The sequence below is a fragment of the Megalops cyprinoides genome, chromosome 21, assembly GCF_013368585.1.
Source record: "Megalops cyprinoides isolate fMegCyp1 chromosome 21, fMegCyp1.pri, whole genome shotgun sequence".
Taxonomy (NCBI): Eukaryota; Metazoa; Chordata; class Actinopteri; order Elopiformes; family Megalopidae; genus Megalops; species Megalops cyprinoides.
The window spans coordinates 8,427,955-8,450,183 of record NC_050603.1 but is presented as its reverse complement, the minus strand read 5'-3'; the positions used below and the strand labels follow the sequence as shown (position 1 = coordinate 8,450,183).

The following is a 22,229-nucleotide window of genomic DNA, read 5'->3' as shown; positions in this document are numbered from 1 at the left end:
CATATTTAAATAAACCTTAACACACTAGATCAAGTGCGAATCTCTCTTAAATGCAAGTGCAGTTTGGCCACTCGGATAACATAAAAAGATACCCTTGCACTTTCAAGGTGTCCTTTGTTGCTTTGCATCTCTTAAGAAGACAACTTGGTTGTGAACGAGTGCATCAGTTACTTTCAACATCTGCTGTTGTTACAAATCACTGAAAGCAATGAAACCAGACCGGGTTCTGGTTGCTAAGTACATTAGCTTCATTCCTGTTACCGGCCAGTGTTTGGCTGAGTGTAAGGGAGGCTAAACTGTTTCACTCAAAACACAATATGGTCAGCTGTAAGGGATAAACTCACGGGTAACTGAAGCGTACACATGCCCCTGCCTTGGGCACACACAAGCCCTGCAGCATTGATTTTGTAATGGGTTACACATCTCCTGCTCTTCCACATGGATTTTGGGTAACAAACATAGCTGATATCACAGTTGGTCAGAGTATCAAATGACCAGGCAGTTACAGTAGCCTGCCAAAAGCCATCTAGCTACCCAGACTGAAAATATGTCAATATCATATCGAAATATTGTCAAAGTTAAGTATTCGGTTTGGACCGCAGAAGGGTGCCTTCAAAGAAAGTTAAATGCTTTGTCCACTCTCTCCATTTCTTGCATCTTGTGCTTATCCTTCTCTCTAGCCTGAAAATAACAAAGCAAAACAAAACTATTGTTTATGCAGAAAAGCAACTAGCTGTGACATGATTGGTTGGAGGACGTCCTCCCCATGTATTTCATTAACTTTAAATGGATGCTATCTCTCTAGTTTGCACCAGATCCTGGATGGTTCCCCCAACACCGCTGCAAAGGATTTAAGTACAGCTAGTAAACGCCCACATTTAACTGATCTCGTATCCAGTCAATGCAAAGAACAGGGAATGGTACCACTTTGTGCAAAAGGTGTGCATGAATGAAAGACAGTCTGGTCACCCTTGTGCTTCATTTTACATCCTGACAGTCTGTGCTAAACAGACACTTGATTAATTTTGAATTTCCATGCTACTCAAGCCAGCATATACTTGATAGTCGTGGATCTGTGTGCCAGCACGCTATTGGAAGCTCGGTTTCTATTTTGGACTGCTGTACATCCTTGGACAGAGTGCTGTTTGCAGCCAGTGCCTCTGCCTCGCTCCCAGCATGTGAAGGCAGAATTAGTGCGGTGCTTTGACTTTAAAAGGCACTTCGGTTAAATCTCATAATCTGGCAACATGTGATATGATTAACCGTGAGCTCACTATGTGTCCGACTATCTGTCTGCAGTTATTAATATCTGTCCGTGTGTCCACTGACGAGTGAACTTCAAACACAGGCATTCGGAGTCCAATACAGTAAGATGTCCACTAACGATCCATTGAATTCACTTGTTTCGCTATCTAGGTTACGATACAATCATGAGGATTACTGACTAATGTTTCCATTCAGAGAGGGTATGCATGATCTACATAATCGTCTGAGCATGTCCTCACATGAACTCATCCACTGGAGAAGGAGTTGGGGTGTGTCGGATTCTTGGGATCTTTCCCACTGATCTCAAACAGTCTGGATGGTACCAGCGCAGCATTGATGTTTATATTAATTTGGCAGACACTCTTATCCGGAGCAATTTACAAAGCAAAGGGGCTGTAGAGGGAAGAACACACAGAGAGTAGTCTAGTTTCTCAGGTTGCTTGTACTTTGTCTGGCCAACTAAAGAAATTTGGTCATGCAGAGCTTCTAATATTGTTGACTCCTTATATGGCTTTTTGCTTGGGTTGTACTCTGCCTCACTTGTAAGTCATTTTGGATAAAAGTGTCTGCCAAATGAATAAATGTAAATGTAGTTTGCATTAGTAACAGAGGAGAAATCTTCTATAAATTGTATTTTCATCATTGATTTCATCATAAATATAACAATATGAAACAGTGTGTTCTGTCTTGATATGGCAAAATAAAAACATCTGTACAAGTTGCTATACTCTTTGTAGACCCATCTCTATAGAGGCTAAGCTTAATTTCTCTCCATCCATCATTACAGTATGCAGGCCTTACCGGCAATATTGCATTACATCACATTATTGCCGTTTAGCAGACTGTCTTCTCCAGAGCGACTTACATGGTTTCAGTTTTTTCATGTTATTGACTTTTACAGCTGGATATTTACTGAAGCAACTCGGCGTTAAGTACCTTGCCCAGGGGTACAGCAGCAGTGCCCCTGGTGCCCCTGCAGTGCAAACTTTCAGTTACGACCCCTTCTCCACTATGCTACACTGCCACCCCTCAGCCTCACTACCTATCTGGTCCCTCTTGGTTCCCCTGGCTGTTTATTTGTTTACTGTGTCCTCAATAGCGTGGACAGCTCCTCTCGGCTGCTCTGTGGGTTTGGCTGCATTTTAAGTTGGAGAGAGGGAAATGATTAGGCCACTTATCTAATTAGGAACCAGATTCGGTCTGACTGCATTGCTCTCTGCCTTTAGCTTCAGGTGCAAAGTTAATCAACCGTTACCTTTTGTACGGTGCTCTACTTGGATTACCTGGGTTATTTGAGGCAATTTATGTAAAATGTTAGGTAAGAATCACGACGTAATGTTTGCTTGAATTCATGTCTCAAATTTTAATCTGAGGTTTCAATCTAAACCGAGGGCTGATTGAGTCTGGACCTGAGATGTAGGCATTCATTGCTGTTTTTTGTGCCACTGGGATTGTTAACTAGATGCAGTTAACCGTAACTGCCTCTAACTTTCTTTTTTGGCCCTTTATTTTTATTTTAAGAGTTGTCTGTTACTACAGTGACCCCACAGTTGTTGTATGTCAGCTGTTATGTAATACAGCAAGCAAAAGAGCAGAGGAGACCGGTATGTGTGTGTGTGTGTGTGTGTGTGTGTGTGTGTGTGTGTGTGTGTGTATGTGTGCACGCGTGGGTGGGTGTGTGTGCACGCGTTGGTTGGGTGTGTGTGCACGTGTGGGTGGGTGGGTGGGTGTGTGTGTCTGTGCGCGCGCGCATGCGCATGTGTGAGAACAGCGAGAGCGAATGAGTCTGAGCGTATGCGAATGAGTTAAGATTATCTCCTGGAAGTAAATCTCTCTCAATCTTATCAGTGTTTGAGATGGTCTAACAAGCTTGTGACTTCCATGGCTCCCCACTGCACAGGTATGAGATGAAATGCTCTTTCTAATGAAATGATCAGACACATGTTTAGATCTGAGCAAATGAATGGATGTCCAGATAGTCAGTTTTCTATGTTACCTGTATCCCAGGTTGTTCAGTGCTAATAGGAGCTATGTTACTGCACAATGTTTAGTTTAATGCCGCTCCCCGGCTCTTTGCTTTGTCCTTTTCCATTACATAACTGTTTTCCTTTTGTGCTTAATGCTATTTATATGTATGCATCTGAAATCGTCTTTGTTATGCACTTTTTGTATTTTGAGTCTTGCGCTGTAGCCTAGCATCAATTCAACAAAATAGTTCACATTTAAATCTGTCAACTTCTTTCAGTCCAAATGATAGAGTTACAATCCATGATTTTAACAGCCTTGAGCATGAAATACATATATAACGCTATGGGACAGTGCAATAATGAATGCGTATGATAAAATACTCAGGAGAAATGTTTCATGATTGTGATCTATTATTGGTCCAAGACAGTCTTCTGATTAAGTATTATCTAAATTCCCAATTAAGTACAACATTTGCATTTTTGTTACAGAAATGTTATAAATGTAAGTATTTAGTGGTTGTTCCTTCAATATTATTTTCTCCAAAGTAACCCACAAAGTTTAGAAGTACTGCATACAAAGACAATATGTGGAGGTTTAGCTATGCCAAGGTGAACTGGCTGTGAAGTTTCTATCTCAGGTCATAATGCCACCAAGCTGGAATGCTGGAAAGCCCACGTTAGAAAGTAAAATGAAAAAAACATTCTTATATTTTATACTCAAATGATAAACTGCATTGTGCAGGCAGTCATGTAAAGATTCAAGTGTATTTCAAATATAATGTACAAGCAGGAAGCTGCAAGCTAAAATGACTGTACATTCAGTTCATGACTGACTGAATTTTAATACATATAGATGAAGTATTTGAATGCTTCAATGCAAACACACCTGTAAAACGGTAAGCCTCCTTGAATGAAGACACGAGTCAAAGTATTGCACAGGTAGATAGAGCGATCTCTTAAAATGATGGAGGAGAATCTTCTTTAAAAGCCCTCCACATTGACAGGCATTAACCAAGCCTGAGACTGATGGTGATGGCTGGGTTTACAGAGTGAAAAGGTATCTCATACATATTCACTTCAAGAAGAAAACTACAGCACTCACCATTCAAAAAGAATCACAAAGGTTTCACAAATGCATTTTAGAGTTAATGAAAAGTCAAGTCACAAATGTGCACTCAGTCATCATCATAACTTGGCATTAGCTCTAGTTCTTTTTTATTTACTTGTCCTTTTGTCTACGGTTTTTATTTCTGCAGAACAAAGTGAGATCAGGATCTGTCACTGTATAGGGAGTTGTTAATGTAGCCAATTTTATTTATTTATTTTTTTGGGTCAATAGTTGATTTTTATGGTTTTAAGCCACATTTGCATTCAGAAAATCATATTTGCTCTTGATTGTTTGTCTGGTCATTCTCATTTGTTATGCTCATGGGTTTGCCATTCAGCAAGACAAATTTACCGTATACCCTCCTGAATACTATAACTAAAGACCCCTGTGAGATCTAACAGTGCCATTCCACTGAGATGCACAGGTTTTGTGTTCATTGCTTACAGTATTTTTATATACATTTTAGTCTGGCATGCTCTATTTTCTCACGTTTGCTCTAAATTTTACTCAAAATGACTTAATCTCTTTATAGCCTACTGTAAGACTCATTTCTGCCAAATCGCCTTCCTGCCATCCCCTTCTCAGTCCTGTAATTGAGCTTTAACCTGCTTCTGACCCCCTTTCCCCCCTGCAGTTGTTGCAGCAGAAACATGTGATCAGTTATTTGTACAGAAATTGCTCTGCATTGCAATGTGGCTCACTGTCAAAGTTTATTTTAAGAGGAGAGGAAGTGCAGAAAATTTGCAAGTATTACGTCATTGCAGAAAGAGATAAATGCATAATGAAGATGATTCTCAATTATTGAATTATTGAACACTGAATTAAATATGATACATATGTGTATAAGTAGCCTTACAATAAGTTTGGTACCGAATGACTTTTTTTTTTTTTTAATCCACCACAACCAACGGAAGTTGAAAGAGTGGCATCGATCTACTACCCAAAAACTTGCCTGATTTTCAGTGAAGACATGGGTAATTACTCATTTATTTAACTCCTCTAAAGTTTATTGTATGCAACGGAATTGACTAAGTACAGTATGTGCAATTTGTACCAAATATAAAAAGAAGTGTTAAGTAAGGAATATGAGTGTCAAATTAGAAAATGAAAATGTAATGTCAAAAGAAATATCATTGGAGGGGCATCTGTTTTGAGTGTGTTATATGTGACCTGATACCCATTCTACCTTTAAACATAGAGAAATAATTCTGGGATAAATCTCCTTGAAAGCAGAAAATATATGGCTGTGGAAATCTGTTTTGACCTACAAATATTTTCATACCTATGACACATGCCCAAAATATTTGCCATTTATTAATATTTCTGAATATCCTGCAGAAATGTAATCTATAAGCACTTCCACCATTTATCTCCAATAAGGATCTGAGATGGTCTAAGGATCAGTGCTATTGTCTGGGTCGATGCATGATTATCTATATGGATATTAGCTGTTGAGTGGTCATCTACAGTTTATACGGTCATTACCCTCCCTACACATGATCATACTCATACTCATTCATACTCACTCTGTCTTTAATTCTAAGAAAGAATTAAAGACAAAACAAGTGAAACTTTATTATCAGCTCCCAGATGCTACAGTAGCAGATCTATTTGTCTAGTGAGTTGATGATAGATTCATTAAAAAAAAATTCTTCTGTCTTACTTTATCTACCTTGGGTGGCATAGGGAGATAAGGCAGACACATAATCTACCCAACCTTGGAGTTTGTCCTGAAATCCCACAGTATTTTCTTTGGGTTGTGTTTTATGTTTCATTCACAAAACTATCAAAAGTAACTTAAAATCCAAGTTTTATAACATACATTTGAGAGAGACATCATTTTATGAATGCTCATAACTATATATAAATTAGATTTCATTGTGTATATATAGTTACTCATGCTATGGTAAAGTATACATACAGTATCTAAGCAGAAAGCATTATGTTATGACTGTGAACGAGTAGACTGCAGATCAGTCCATAACAATTCCAGTGACACAACTATTTTTTCTACAAACAAACAGAAGTGAAAGGGTTGATGTCATGCTTTGCACACGCTAGACTTTCTAGCATGTCTTCTACTTTTCCCATGATGCTGTGGTGGTCATACAACTGTTCTGGTACAAATCAGGTGGTTTTGTTCTACATGTTCTTCTCTGTACACCGCAGTTCCTCAATACCTGGCTACTGCCGCTGACCGGGCACTTGAAATTATTCAGAAGTAGTTATCAGGGGAAAAGAACACCAGAAGCAATTACAGATCTAACAGGTTTTTTTGCCATTGTAAACACAATTTTGTACCACATCAATCCGATGGTTTGTTTTCTCGCCACAAGTAACTTATGGTGCTCAAACGTGTTCTATTTTTGAAGCATATGAAATGCAAAATTCAGACAGGTACTTGGTGAAGGATATTCTCTTTTCAGTTGCAAACAATCACCCTATTTAGATTTTAGACATAGTGCCATACTGGTTTGGCTGCAGCTCCTTGCTTGCCAGTAATAGGATGATGTTTCTGATTCTCTGTCCAATCACAGTGGCTGGATTTCCTTGCATCTGTGCCTTTTCCTACCTTTGCCCAAAGGCACATGTGACTGACAGAACAGTAACAAGTCAGACACTTCGAAAACATACCTTAGGCTTAGACCCTGTTCTCATTACAGGGAATTTAAGGGCCAGTCACAACGACCTTTTTGCCGTTGCTGTGATGCTGTTGGTGTGTTTCACTGGATCATCTACAGCTTAATCTCTATTTACGTTTTTGTGGCTGATCCCATTTGCAACAAACGTTTGACTTGTTTTGGTCTTGTTAAATCCTCTGTTTCAGCTGTGCATTATCCTGTTGTAATGACGGCAGTGGTCTTCAAAGGTCTCGCTGCCCTCTAGAGGAGACTTAAATATTACATGATAAACTTTGAAGTTCTCTTTTTGCTCCCCTTCATTGACATTGATGTTTTATTGATAATCCCGTTGTCATTATAAACCGTATTGGACATCTCTTTGATTTTTTTTTTTTTTAGTCATCTGTGTTTTGAGTTTTAATTTTGTTTAATCAGCACATGTTGCTTCCATTTGCTGATGATATCAATCAATTTATGGTGACAAATTCAAGGTAAATTCAATTTACAAATCCAACTATTTTTACATACACAATGTAAATATATAAATATATATAAATAAATGTGTATATATATATATATATATATATATATATATATATATATATATATATAATATATTCAATCAACATCAATGGGGCATGACCTCAGCCTTGATATTCATTAATTTGCCCTATCTGAGATGTCTATTCTTAACTCAATATGAATTTTTATACCCTATGGGCAAAGGATGTTTTAAAATGTCTTCCAAAGTATGGGTTCCATTGTATTAGATTTTTCCTCTTTTAGGTAAAGTATTACACATTTTTGAGTCATGTACCAGGTCTATAGCGCAAGGAGATGGAGAGTTGTATATAGTTGATCTATACATTCTCAGGAGCTAAGGGGCCACAGGACTTGTAACTGAAAGGTTGCAGATTTGATTCCCTTCCAGGGCACTGCTGCTGCACCCATGGGCAAAGCGCTTAACCCACAGTTGTCTCAGTAAATATCCAGCTGTATAAATGGATAATATGTGAAACTGTAACCTACATATGTAAGTTGCTCTGGATAAGAGCGTCTGCTAATGTAACGGCTGTGCCCTATGCGTAAAGTATGGTAGCCGTGCGTAGAAGCTTGTGTACGAAAAAGAACATGCAAGACTAAACATGCCAAAGGGCATGCACAGGTTCGTATAGTTTCAGACTGACTCATTGTGTAATTGACAGTTATGGGTCTTGGCACGCGAGACAAATGCCTGAAGCGTCTGTGTGCCAGGCCGGCCTGCCAGCTATCTAATCCCCAAATCCAATTAATATGTCAACCTCACGGGGAGGGAGGACTGTCCTGGAGAGACCACTGTAAGATGGCACAGCCAGTGAGTGTCTCTGTGGCGGCCCTTCCTCCCCTTTGGAGTGTTCCTTTAAAATTACAGCTACTCGAAAGTGGACTGCAGTCCTCGATAAGTTACAACCGCGGGCAGGTCAGTGACGGATAGAAATACGTTACACTTCACCCTCTTATTCTTATTTAGTGTTTAGGGCAAGCTGAAGTTGATGAGATGAACAAAGTCAAGTAAAATCTAGAATAAAAAAAAAAACAAAACTTTGTTTCTTAGTTTAGCATTGTTTAAAGAGATGCTGTTGTTGAAGAGTATAGTTTGTCTGTCAGCTACATTGCAAACATAATATTAGATTTCTTTTTGCTTAGCTGAGACTCTTACCCAGACCAATTTACATAGGTTACATTTTATACACTTACACAGCTGGATATTTATTGCGGTAATTCAGGTTAAGTACCTCAGTCAAGGGTGCAACAGCATCACTCCCCCTGGAAATTGAATCTACAACCTTCATGTTACACAACCTATATATAATGTCATTAATATTGATTTATTTTATATACTACTGACACTATACTGTAAATACCATCTAATAAATGTCTTTCCAGAATATGCTATGGTATGAGCAAATGGTAATATTGCAGGCTTGACATTATGAACTTAAATGTGGTGTATACTGGGTGCTGTAACTGCAATATGTCCCATTGTAATTGCCATTGAAAGTGTCATTGTGAGTTTGGCTAACGCTTAATGGCCAGAATGATTAAGGAGTTTACATGGCCGTCACCGTGTGTGCTGTGGTGTGCGGCGACTCTGGCTTTGACTGTCTACTTGGCCCCAATCCAACACCCGATTCCAGCAGCGTTGGATGATCGCCATTTCTTCTTTCAGTCAATGACTTTGTTCGGCATGCGGAGAAATGTGGCCGAAATAAATTACAGTTAAGATAATGGGTCAATATGTTCAGTTTTGGTTGAGCTGTAACGTTAAGACAGCATTTCTGTTTGTATTTGATTGCGTCTGATCTTGTTTTAAAAGATGGGTAGTGGTGTAAATGGGTTCAGAAGATGTGTCCTTGAGCAATGATAAACTCACAGAATGTGAGCTGATTGACTTAATGACCATGCTGCAAACTGATGTTAAATGTGACAGGCGTCCGGCTGAAAATTGAATCACCTGTGTGTGTTTTTTTATTCCTCCATGCTTCAGAGTACAAGCAGTCCTCAGTGTAGGTCACATGACACAGCCAGCGTGGAAATTGTCCTCACTCGCCCCCACTCGCACCTGCGGCAGTCATCTCCCCACTCTGTTCTTTAATTACGCGGTGGCTTATTTTAAAGCGATGCGCATACTGTAATTGCGGCATCTCGACATGATAACGCGTATCCTCTACACGGGTATTAGAGCAGGGGAAGAAAAAATGTACTGACTTTGAGGCACATTGTACCGCGCCACTTAAGATGGCCGTAATCTGATTTAAACTCCCCAGGGGGTTTTAGGCGTTTTCGTGACTCATTTGTTTATGGGAGCCGCTAACTCAATGGGAGCTACTTTGTGAAGGCAGTGTGTTTACTGTTTGGTTGGCTGAACAGAGCCTCAGTTAATTCAGCTGCTTTACTTACCTCTCTGTCTTCCTGTTTCTGTCTTTTTCCCCATATCTGAGATGTCATGCTTTAACTCCAGCGTACAGCATGACTCATCAGTTTCAATGTGTGCATTAAGTTCTTTGGCTCGGTGAAGTTGATTCTGTTTTCTAAGTGCGTCTTTCAGCACTGTGTGTCCCGGTGTTTCGTGAACATTTTGCCCTGGATGTATCAGGTATGAATCTTTTATTGCTCTTTTTTGTTATTTTATTTTTTCCAGAGTTTACTACCCGAAACTGAAACGCTGGAAAAACACTGGCTGCCAAAATTCAGGTCCGCAATGCCTACTGATCCAGAGACCCTTGTTCCCGAGGTCAGCAGCGGGACAGGAGAGAGGGCGTGACTGGAATGCAAGGGAAAGGAAGCATTTGATTTTTCGCCGGATGTAATGCTGGATGGTGAACTTTGTAACAGCGGATTGATCAGAGAGCGGCGAGCCCTACTGGAACCTCTGGGGTGCAGGTGTTAAGGAGAATGTAACATCAGAAGAGTAAGGAACGCGTTTGTCTGACTCAAGTATTCCTCCGTCAGTCTCCGTCTCTCCTCTGCGACTCTCCACTCATGGTGCTCATCGCAAAGATAAAGAGGTAAGCCTCAAATCTGTGACTGCCAAAGCCACCATCTGGTCTATTTCCCCCTCCGTACACCATCCGCAGGACTCATGAAAGACAGAAGGAAAAGGATCATTGAAAGGCTCTCTCTGCGCCAGGTCCTCCCTCATCTCCTCTTTTCCAGTCTTATGTCTTTGGGCTCCAGCTCAGGGTCACCAGGGGCCAAATATGACTACGGGCCACATCCCAAATTGGTCTGTACCCCTGTCCCGGCTGATGCGGACCCCAACTGCTTCATGCCGGGGTGGGGTGCCAAAGGGGCTGGACACGGGGCCAGCGATCATGGACACCACGGGCCCGGAGGCGTGGGCCCAAACAGTAACGCCTGGTGGGGGATGACTGACGAGGCCAAGACCACCATCTTGCACCTGCGCGAAACCCTGGTCCAGCAGAAGGAGACCATCCTGGACCAGCGGGAGACCATCCGGGAGCTGACTGCCAAGCTCACCCTCTGCGAAGGGTTCGGGAGGAACGCGGGGGGGCATGATGACCACCACAGCCCGCACCTCCCTCACCACCCCGCCCCCCACCATCCCTACCCCCCCGACAACGGCCGCCACTTGGACCCTCACTACCCCCTGGTGGGCCACCGCTCAGACCCCCACCACCGGGGCAAGACGACCACGGGAACGGGGGACAGCCACGGTGGGCCAAACTCCCCCGAACGCTTGGGCAGAATGCTCCAGACCCTGAAGGAGCGGCTGGAGAACCTGCAGGTAAGGACAGGTGGGCGAGGAGGGGGGGACACAAATTCGGCAAGGGGAACAGGTAAAAAACCATGGGGACAAAGAGCTGGGGATAGACAGGCACACAGGGGAAGGAAGAACTCGTGGGCATTTTAAATTTCTGTCTTATGAGGTTGTCGAGCTTGTCCGCTGCATCATAATCTCTCCCACAGACTGGATTTATTCATCTAGTGACCTGAACTCCCTGGGCAGCATGTCACGCGATGTCACTCAAAGTGTCTCTCCTGCTGGGAGAGTGAGTCTCATACAGAACTCATATAGCAGGGCAATTAGTTCCATACTTTAAGTCCTTCCATCCAACACACGAATCGGGTTGCCGATTTTTAAGTTTTTAACCCATTGCTAAATGTAGCAAATAAAAATGAATCTTTGATCATTCAAAAATAAAACATTGAGATCTGCAGTCCACTGAAAAATATTCACAAAGATGTTGTGTGTCATGTTGTTGTGTTTATTAATCTGATTGATCACTGCATATGCGGCATTATTTTGTATTTATTTACTGTTGTTTAAGTAGTGTCTCATTCACACAGGAAGTGAATTCAGGTGCTGCTCATCATCACAGGTTTGCAGCCTCGGTCGGAATGAAAACGTTCCACAATCTCATGGTCAAAGCTGTGAAGTGATAATCAGTTGCCTTTTTCTAATTTTAATAACGAAAAATCTATAAAAATGATAATCTAGAGATTTCATAAATGGGTAACAAAATGTGTGTGTGCGCAAATCTTGGAAGAAGCGACCCACAGGACAACAAGCCATGAACCGTGACGGTGAGAGTGCTCTGAGGTCAGCGGCCGTCATTCTTTTTATTGCATCAGCCCCGTCCGTCCCGTCTCTCCGCCTCCGGGAGGATGTCTACGCAACGGGGACCTGCAAGAGCGGCCTCCGGCACTGATCAAGATCAGCGTTAATTAGCCTGATCTCTGCTGACGAGCCATTAATCGGGGTAGACACTCAGGGACCGAGTAAAGCCGGATTTGGGAGGGATGGCAGAGAGAGAAAGAGAGAGAGAGAGGAGAGGAAGGTGAGGGGCGGAGAGGGTTAGCGAAGGGCTCACGGCGTGTTCCAGCAGCTGAGGACAGAATGACACTTCCCTTCCGCAGTGATGATTTTGCAGAAGAAAAATAAAGGAATCAAGGAAGGCCTAGACGTGGATCTGCTCCATTTCATTGACCCTCCGGCAGATTAGGGATGTCAGAACGGAGTGTACTTCAGCACCGGCAATCAAATTATTTGCAATTGGAATAACTGACAGTTTTTACACAATGGGAAATGAGATATATTGAAACTATAAATAAGGTGCCCCATAAGATTTAAAACCGGCGTCTTTTTTATTATAGGATTAATGATAGAATTTAGTATATTCCAATTCTAAGCTTTTCAAATGTCCCAGTTGTGTATATTGATATTATTAAATCACCTGTAAAGATTTTCTTATCTGATATAATAAATTGTTCTGTTTTGCTGAATATTATTAATGGCTGGAAGTGCTGTTGCTGGTACGTTTTAATTTATCCCCAAATATTTTTAATTTTTAATTTTAATTTTTGCAGGTTAGGTAAGATTAGCCAGCAAAAATTATTAATAATTGTTTGTCCTTCAATGTGACCAACCTTCTCATCAATACACTCTTGTGCAAAGTAGAATGTATCAAAACACAAATATTACAGTCTAGAGTGAACTGTACATCATTCATAGATTAGGACTGATAATAAATGAGTGGAATATTCATTTCTAAGTCATTCATTTTGTTTGCCAGGGTTCATGCTACATTTCAGTTCCTTTTCACATGAACACACATGAACACTAATGCAAGACTTTTTTTATACAGTATGTAATTGGCCAATAAAATCAAATATGACAGTCAATCACAAATATGGCAACAGAGTATTTACTTTTACATGTATTGGTCATTCTAATCCAAACCAAGATGCATTCAGTCTGACTGCAAGGTGACTTTGATGGCTTTGTTGAGGGCTATGAATGATTCAATACACTTAGGCCTTGTGCTTGTTACAGTGCTCTGACTGTAAAACTAAAATCAAATGTGCCCAAGTTATGATCAGACAGTTCTGATAGTCCTGCCGTAACAAGTTGCAGTATTTCAACTGCAGCATTATCAAAGGCCTCTGATCTGGTATAATTTCACAATCTTTACAGCATTATGTATAGCAAAATGTATAGCAAAATTTTTCAATCTTTTGTCATTAAACATTTTGATTTTGTTCATTTGTAGACAAAAAAAAACAATTCTCTTTAACCATATATTAATATAGATTTTATAATATTTATGTGTTTGCTAGTATTCTTGTTGAAGTGCAGTACATGAATTTTGGAACTGTAAATTCTCTGCTCTTTGGAGCCCCTGCGAGCTGCTAGTGAATTTTGAGCAGGCTAGGCATTTTTGCTCTGTTCTCGTCTGGGTCTGATTTTAAAAAACTGCGAAGACTCAATGGTAAAAAAAAAATCAATAACAAAGTGCCAACAAGAAACAGCTGAGAAACATGGAAAAATACAAATATACCACAATGAAAAAAGATGAGTGCAGAAATGCATAAGGCAAAAGTGAGCAATGCTTTTGCCCTTATAAATATGCCTATACTATCAGGTTTCACCATAGTGAGCTGTTTGTTGTACAGTTCTCAACTATTGTCCCCATCCCTAACTTATTATTAGTATATGTACATTTTATCAACAAAACATGAGGGAAGTGGTCAAAATCAATCAAATTATTCCTACTCTGAAATATTGTATATCACACTGGTAAAACAGTTTCCAATAGTATGTTTAAGATATGAATAAGAACTGTACAGCATCTAGAGGTAATCGAGTTAAACTGTGCCTGTTTTTCTATTAAACTAGGTACAGCTGGGTTCCAGACTAGTATGTTCATAATAATACATGTTTCAGTGGCATTGAGAATTCTTTGATCTTCTAGGGCATCTGCTCTCAGTTTCAGTTAGCCCTGATCCATTGTGCTGTATAATTCTGAAGGGGCGGCAGTCTAAGCATGGTGGTAAGGAACCAGGCTTGTAACCAAAAGGTTGCTGGTTCAGTTCCTCGCTGGGGCTCTGTTGTTGTACCCTTGGGCAAGGTACTTAACCCAGAATTGCCTCAGTAAATATCCAGCTGCATAAATGGATAACGTAAAAAAATTGTAGCCTATGTAAGACGCTATGGATAAGACTGTCTGCTAAATGCCAATAGTGTAATTTAATGTAAGGTTTGGAGAGCCTATGAAAACCAAGTGCAGATAGTTTGAGTGAAGTTTTGGAAACCGCTACGCCATCTTGTAGAGGGACTGGGATTAGCAAGGACTTGGATGGGAGATCTTCTATTGAAGAAGCAGGTTTTTGCCGGATGTGGTGTTGTTATGGTGCAGTCTTCCCTCACCGTCATCTTGAAAATAGCAACACACCACTGCATAGAGGGCACTGTCTTTTAGATGGGACATTAAACTGCAGTCCTGACTCACTGTCAATATTAAACATTCCCTTGCACTTTTTTCAAGGAGCAGGTAGGGCCCCTGATAGCCCTGATAAATTATGCAATTTGATGGTGTAATCATTCCCCAGATTAATAGGCTAAACAAGTCACTTCCTCTCTACCTGTACTGATGTGTGTTGAGTGCTCTGGTTGTACAGTATTACACTGGGGAGTGCTATAGATTGGTTGTGTTTGAGTCATATCCTTTCACTGTGAAGTGCTTTTGGATCCATGAAAGTGATGCAAGCTTTTATATAAATGCAATTTATTACTGTAAATGCAATTTCCTCTTCAAAGTTGCCTGCACAGATGATCCAGTAAGATCACAAAGCCCATCCAAAATTACCTTGTGAGGCCAATCCAGTTTATTTGGGAAGCCAGTCTAAAGTTACCTCACAATGCTGATCCCTCTAGAAATGGCCATCCTAAACAGACTACTATACGTAATGTGTCCAGATTAGACTCCCCACATATATATATAAATGAAAATGGTCAAATATCAATTTTAAATGTCTATCCACCAGTCTGTCTTTCTAACATTATATAATGAATGTAATATTTAATGTAAAACACATAAAGCATACACTGTATAAACGTTATATTCATACAATGTAAAAGCTGCATGCTCTGTGGTATAGCTGCATGACTTTGTCATACAGCCAACAGATATATAGGATAAAGTGCAAGCTATATTTCTAGCCTGTATATTGTTGGCTACACTATTTACAGCTACAAAAACTAAAAAGGAATGGTTTTACTGCTTGTTAATTATACACGATTACCTTGCGATATGAAATCAGCTGCAGCTGACAATTTTTTTCCTGGAAAACAAGTTTAGCATGTTGTTCATAGAAGTAGTTTATTTCAGTCATAGTTTTTCTTTTTACCTGGGTTTAGGCAAATTTTGTATGTATTAGAAGTCTTGCTTAGTTGAACTTTTCTTAATATGTATATATATTTGTATATATTTCCAGAATATAAGCATTGTCTCAATAAATGACACTGTTGCATCAACCTGAAGGGTGGTTCAGTGGGTCATGCACCTGTGTTATGTGCTTGTGGTTATGTTGTCATCATGAAGACCCTGGCTCATATCTCACTCTAATCAAATTCTATCCATTTACTTAATCAATATTGCATTATCTGATATTTTCATGCTCTGTGATTGAAGTCAAAGTTATTATTACATGAAGGTCTCGCATACTTGTCAAATATCTGTCTGTATACAGTGTATACTATGTGTATATGGATGTGCTTAAATTTTATGTTTAGCAAAGAGTATACAGAAAAATATTGTCTCTGCAGTTTCAGCAGTGTTCTACTCTGGTGTCATAACCTAGTGCAAACAGATCTTTCGTATTTTTAATTATTTCATTATATATTTACTTACTTCAAGCATTTTTCAGCTTCATTTCATCGCTCATCTGCCTGCCTTTTGTCACCAGATAACTTGATTCCCTTCTGAGAGGAGTGACATAATTAGCGTCTAAAACTCAAAGCACATGGGACTGATGGGTGAAAGTGCAGCTGTGCCCAGCCCCTAATGAAGTGAGCTGTGTCTCACTGCGTCATTGTTCAGTGTTACACCTGGTTTCCTTCAGTGTCCACATTGGACTGGACTTAGAACTTTTCCCCCATTGTCCCCGGCTGTACCTCACTGAGTACCGTTCACTGTCTCTCTCATACAGTCCAAGAATACCTCCAGTTCCTACTCCAATTCCCTGAGGGATCTTCTGCGTAGAAAAATAAATGCTCTGGAGCAGCAGCTGCACCATCACCCTGCTTTACATGGCAACGGGGACCACCATGACAACGACAATCACCACGGTCATCACCACGATTACGGTCACCATGACGACCACCATGACGACCACCACGATGACCACGATGACCACCACGACGACCACCATGACGACCACGACCACCACGATCACCACGACCACCATTACGACCACCACTACGATGACCGTCACCATGAAGACCACCATGATGACCACCATGATGACAGTCACCATGACAATGACACAGATGGGCAGGGCCATGGCCCTCGCAAATCCTACCAGAAAAAGGGACCTAGAACTGCTTCCCGTGGGCTGAGCAAGCTGGATTCTATGCTTTCTCACCTACATCACAGGAGCTCAGACTCTGGTAATGTACTTTGCAGAACTGAGGAATCTCAGCTGAAATTCAATGGCATAAACTAGACTCAAACTCAATTGTTCATGACACTTAATCATAACTGAACTGTTATGATGTGATTTCCTTTGTATGTTTACACAGACAATTAGCCATTTAGCTGATGTTCTTATGGTCAGGAGTGACTCCCGAAACTCCTGAGTGTAAATAATAAATCATGTAATGAATATTGTTTATTAATAAGTAATAAATTATAAACAGTCCAATCCAGTGTAAATAATAAGGCTGCATTAACAGCTGCACCTACAGAAATCAAAACATGCGTCTACATGCCTACACAATGTGTAACAATAGCCAACGTGATACTGAATACAGATTCACCGAATAGCTGGTGTCAAAGTGACAATACAACCACATAAATATAAGCCACCTAAGGTTCTAAAAAAACTAATATACAATACACATATAGAGTTCCTATAATCACCTGTATACCATTGTGCTGTACTAAAACAATTTAATTTGTTTTTTTAACAGCAGGTTCCCGCACAAAGCCAAAGAATCCGAATGCCTTCCAGATAGGCTTCCCTATGCGTACTAATTACATGTACGGACGCATCAAGCGAACTCTCCTCAACGAAATCTTCGCCTTCACACTCTGCTTGTGGCTGAAAGGGGGTGCGGGGCCAGGACTGGGAACTCCTTTCTCCTACGCGGTCCCGGGACAGGCTAACGAACTGGTTTTGATAGAGTGGGGGAACAACCCTATGGAGCTACTGGTCAATGACAAGGTAAGGAGATGACTTTGAAGGAGAGTGAGACTTTCCCATAACTTAATTCCGCTCACAGTTCTTACCAATTGTTGGTTCAGAGAGCATAGATGCAGATCTATGCATTTGTGGAAGTAATTCTCTAAGTACATGCAAGATGCTGGTTACAAAAAGTATGATCGAACAGGCATGTTATATAAAAGTGACCGATTCCCTTTAAGTGTGTAGGAATGTAAGTCAAACAATGTTTTTGAATACTAATTTGAAGGCAAACTATATACACACTGTAAGAAATGAAGATTTTTCATTTATGAGAGTTCTGCAAGAGTTCCAACTATAAAACACACCCGATAGAGTATACTAGGAAATTTTTAAATGATTCCAACACCTGTTGAAGCCCCTATGCCCTTTTATCCACATAGTATATGCTGTATATACAGTATATGTGGACCAGTTTTCAGGGGCCATATTTCAGAATGGAAAACATTCCTTCTGATATCTGCATATTTATTCACTTAAATACTTCCTTCTTTTTTTCCCCAACATTAACTTCTACAGTATCTGATACACAGGTACTAGCAGAATTCAACTGAATAAGGCTTGCAGTCTCTGCCTGAACAATACAGTAGGTTCCTATCTTCATTTTTGTAAGAAGAAAACTGCTTAAGCTGTACGTTTAAGCGTACAATGCCATAAGACTGAATAGCTGACTAAACAGATTTAAAAGGTGTTTGTTTTCCATATTAGATTCGGACACACGTAGAGACGTCAGCTCCGGTCTGTGTGTGTACAAGAGAACCGTACGCTCAAAATATGCCCTTCAGCCTCCCTGTGTTGACCGTCACCCTCTTGTTGACGTTCTTATCCAATAAGGATTGGGAACACTTATGTCTCGTCCTTAAACGGTGGCTGACCAAGCCCTGGCTCCGGGCTCACCTCGTCTCGCCCTAAATGAGTGGCTCTTCCTTACCATCATCCGTCTTAATAGCATGAAGCCATATAGGATAAGGCAAGCCGCTTAGACCAGCGCACCAGTCAGAGTCATGTGATACCTTTACATTTATTCGTTTGGCAGACCCTCTTAAGCAGAGTGAGGTACAAAGCTAATGTACATTAGTGCGTATTGGGAACCACATATGGCCATATCATAACGTTACGGTGCTGTGCAGCTGAGATGTACAGCACCAGTCAAAAGTTTGGACACAACTTTTATTCTTTATTTTTTTTACTATTTTCCACATTTTGAATATTAAAGACATCGAAACGATGCAATAACACCAATGGAATTACGCAGTGATCAAAAAGTGTTAAACAAATCCTAATTTTTGGATTCTTTTTAAAAATAAATATTTTTGGGAAAGAAATTCATACATAGGCATCAACTTCACTATTTATATTTGTCTAAGAAACAAATTTCAAGCACTTAAGCATGTCTTCAGGGCAAAATGTCTTTCAATGCATGGTTCCCATTATCTTAATCAGGTGTGTCTTTTGACTGGTACTGTAGTCCAGTCAATATTTTGTTATCTCCCATCTGAAATGACTAATATATTACAGTGTTATTTAATTGCAGTTAGGTATAAAGAGACTTCTGTCAGGGCCGGCGCTATTGGGGGTGCTTAGGGGTGCATTGCACCCCCAGACGAACCTCAGTGCACCCCCAGAATATTCCTTATATTCCGATATTCATACAGTATTTATTACGTTTTTCTAAAGATAAGATGTGCCTCCCCCCCAGCCCGTGGATTGCAAGTGCACCCCTCCGTATTTTCTGCGGGCGCCAAGCCTGACTGCTGTGAAACCCACTCAAAACTCATGTCCTGTCCTGTCCTGTCCTGTCCTGTCCTGTCCTGTCCTGTCCTGTCCTGTCCTGTCCTGTCCTGTCCCCTACCCTCTGGTTAGGCGGTGACGCTGCCCCTGTCCATAACCGACGGAAAGTGGCACCACCTGTGCGTGACGTGGTCAACACGGGACGGCCTGTGGGAGGCCTACCAGGACGGGGTGCGGAGGGGGTCCGGGGAGAACCTCTCCACCTGGCACCACATCAAACCGGGCGGGATCTTCATTCTGGGACAGGAGCAGGTAAACGCCATTTTTTTTTTTGCTATTATCATTTGATTTTATGCAGCAGATTCCTACTATTAATGGCAGTTGACTTCCACTTCTAAATATAGTCTGACACATATAAAAAAGACAAGCTGCAGGTTTCCAATAAGTAATGCACTCACCACAAGATGGCACTATTACAGTTTCATACCAAAACCGTACCAATGACATCATCATCAATGATTAACGTAATTATTTGCTGGTTATGCAGAAATAATCATAAGATATTGCTTTTGTCTAGGCCCAGAGTAAATAATCATTAAATAAACACATTAAATATAGCTTTGACGATTGGCTTTTCAAAAGCTGCAAACTCAGCCTAGAGAAAAAACAAATACCTTATGTAAAGATACAACATTAACATGTCGTTATATTCTGACGCTCATCACATGTTAAGTGTACACATACACTAGGCCTACATTGTCAAGCTTTGGACATCGCTTGTAATAGCACACCTAAGGATAAGACACTTCATTAGGTGCTATAATAACACACTCCCCAATCTCAGCTCAAGTACTCATTCCAGTACCCTTTCACCACAATCCAGTAACCCTTTCCCCCCACCATGTCTCTTTTTATATCAGGCTAACTGATGATGCTCTCTTCCCCCACAGGACACGCTAGGCGGTCGTTTCGATGCGACACAGTCCTTCGTTGGGGAGATCTCCGACCTCCAGCTGTGGTCCCACGTACTCACCTCTCAGGAGATCTACAGCCTGGCCACATGTGGAAACCACATGACCGGTGATGTCATCACCTGGACCGACTCTGTGGTGGAGCTGCACGGTGGGATCGCCAAATACCCCTTTGACCCATGTCACTGAGGAAAATACCCCCCCCCCCCAAAAGAAAAAACTTCTATTGACAGGGATACACAAGCCCCATTATCAAATACCACACAGTACTGAAAGACTGAAACAGTGCCCGACTGGTGTAAATGATATGACTGTCCTCTGAAGTGTTGCCTTCCCTACCACTCATAGATTAGGACATCAGGACCCAGCTTTCGCTCTGAGAGTCTGGTTAAATTGGGCCATGAATGTATAAGCATTAGCGTTAGCGTTGGGGCTGGTTCTCACTAGGCTTATGGCTGCAACAGGCACGTCGGACACTACGCACACAGTGAAAACAGTGAACACAGTGTCTTTACAGTATTCATATGGCTCAGGTGATGACACTATGACTTGTTCAGGATACCTGCTGGCAGGTACTGACTGGCTAATACAATGTTCACGGTCAGGCGAGATGATTTTGACCCAGTCTCAATCAGACTGCTATGTATACTACTATATATGCTGCTTTAAATTCCAGATGGGCTCAATTAGTCAGGACAGATAGAGCTGCCACTTGATGGCTGATTTGGGTTTGACATCAGTTGATAGTTCTCTGCTTTGTTTAATTTATGAGAGTAAATTGCAGCTGCAGATGGGAGCTATAGCCTAATGTTAGCTTTCACAGGGAGGTTGTGGAAAGCTCCTTTCAAAACGCCTCCATGAACACATCTACAGTGAAAATTTTAGAATATTTTTGTTACTCTAGATTACAACGTTTACAATGTTTTTGAAATGGTGTTTTTGAAAAGGGTTTGCAAAATGTTTTAACTGCACATGTGTATGAGGTCTAAGTGATGTCACACCTAGATCAATATGCCATACAGATAAAGAAAGCCTTATGGATTGAGCCCAGCTGTAACACAAACCAAGGCATGTTGTAATCTATTAAATGGTCTTCATTTTCTGCTGTGTTAGTTACCCACAGGGTATTCAATTCAAGATCCAGTCTTCCACCAAAGCCATTGCACAAGTCCTGTCTGATATGTCAGGCCTACTGAAAACCGGACTTACGGTTTACACCACACTGTCACAGAACTAGCCTGGTTCCTCTCTCTCTCAGGAAGGGCCCCCACCTCTTTATAAGTGCTCAGTACAGTAAAGGTTTAGATATAGTAAAGGTATTATAATTAAGGTTTTCAAGGTATAATTAATTGGTTATTGGACTGGCAGTATAATACTGTAGAGTTCAATTGTTGATTGGTAATGGGTTGTTATTATTTAGGACTGGTGGAAATATATGATTTGCTTTAAGGTAAGTGTGGTATTGCATGTACTTTTTTAGGGCTGTGGTGTCCAGGTTCAGAGCTGCACAGCCTATTGAGGATATAGAGGCCTATACTTGAATTTAAGATCAATACTTAAAATGTATTATACTCTATGGTACAAATATTACTGATATACTTGTTCATATTTATTATTTTTTATATAAAAAAAAGACTCAGTTATCTTGGAAGATACATATATATACTGTACCCAAGGTGCTTTGTAGGATTACTACTAGAGAAGGGAAAATTATATATCCATATATTATATGTTATATATTTTACAGAAAAAAATACTTTTGTAAGCTTGTAACTGATGTTTTCATTTGGTTGGACTTCTGCTTTAATTCTGTATTGAA

The 22,229-nt window shown here is 40.7% G+C and overlaps 1 protein-coding gene across 1 annotated transcript; it reads left to right on the top strand.

Moving 5' to 3' along the window:
* The first annotated feature begins 10,355 nt into the window (after positions 1–10,355).
* LOC118796621 (neuronal pentraxin-1-like) lies at positions 10,356–20,609 on the top strand. The gene is made up of 5 exons (XM_036555614.1): positions 10,356–11,250; positions 16,455–16,914; positions 17,440–17,690; positions 19,572–19,751; positions 20,390–20,609. Exons 1-5 carry the CDS (start codon positions 10,585–10,587, stop codon positions 20,597–20,599), a joined length of 1,767 nt encoding a protein of 588 aa, XP_036411507.1. The 5' UTR covers positions 10,356–10,584; the 3' UTR covers positions 20,600–20,609.
* Positions 20,610–22,229: the final 1,620 nt, after the last annotated feature.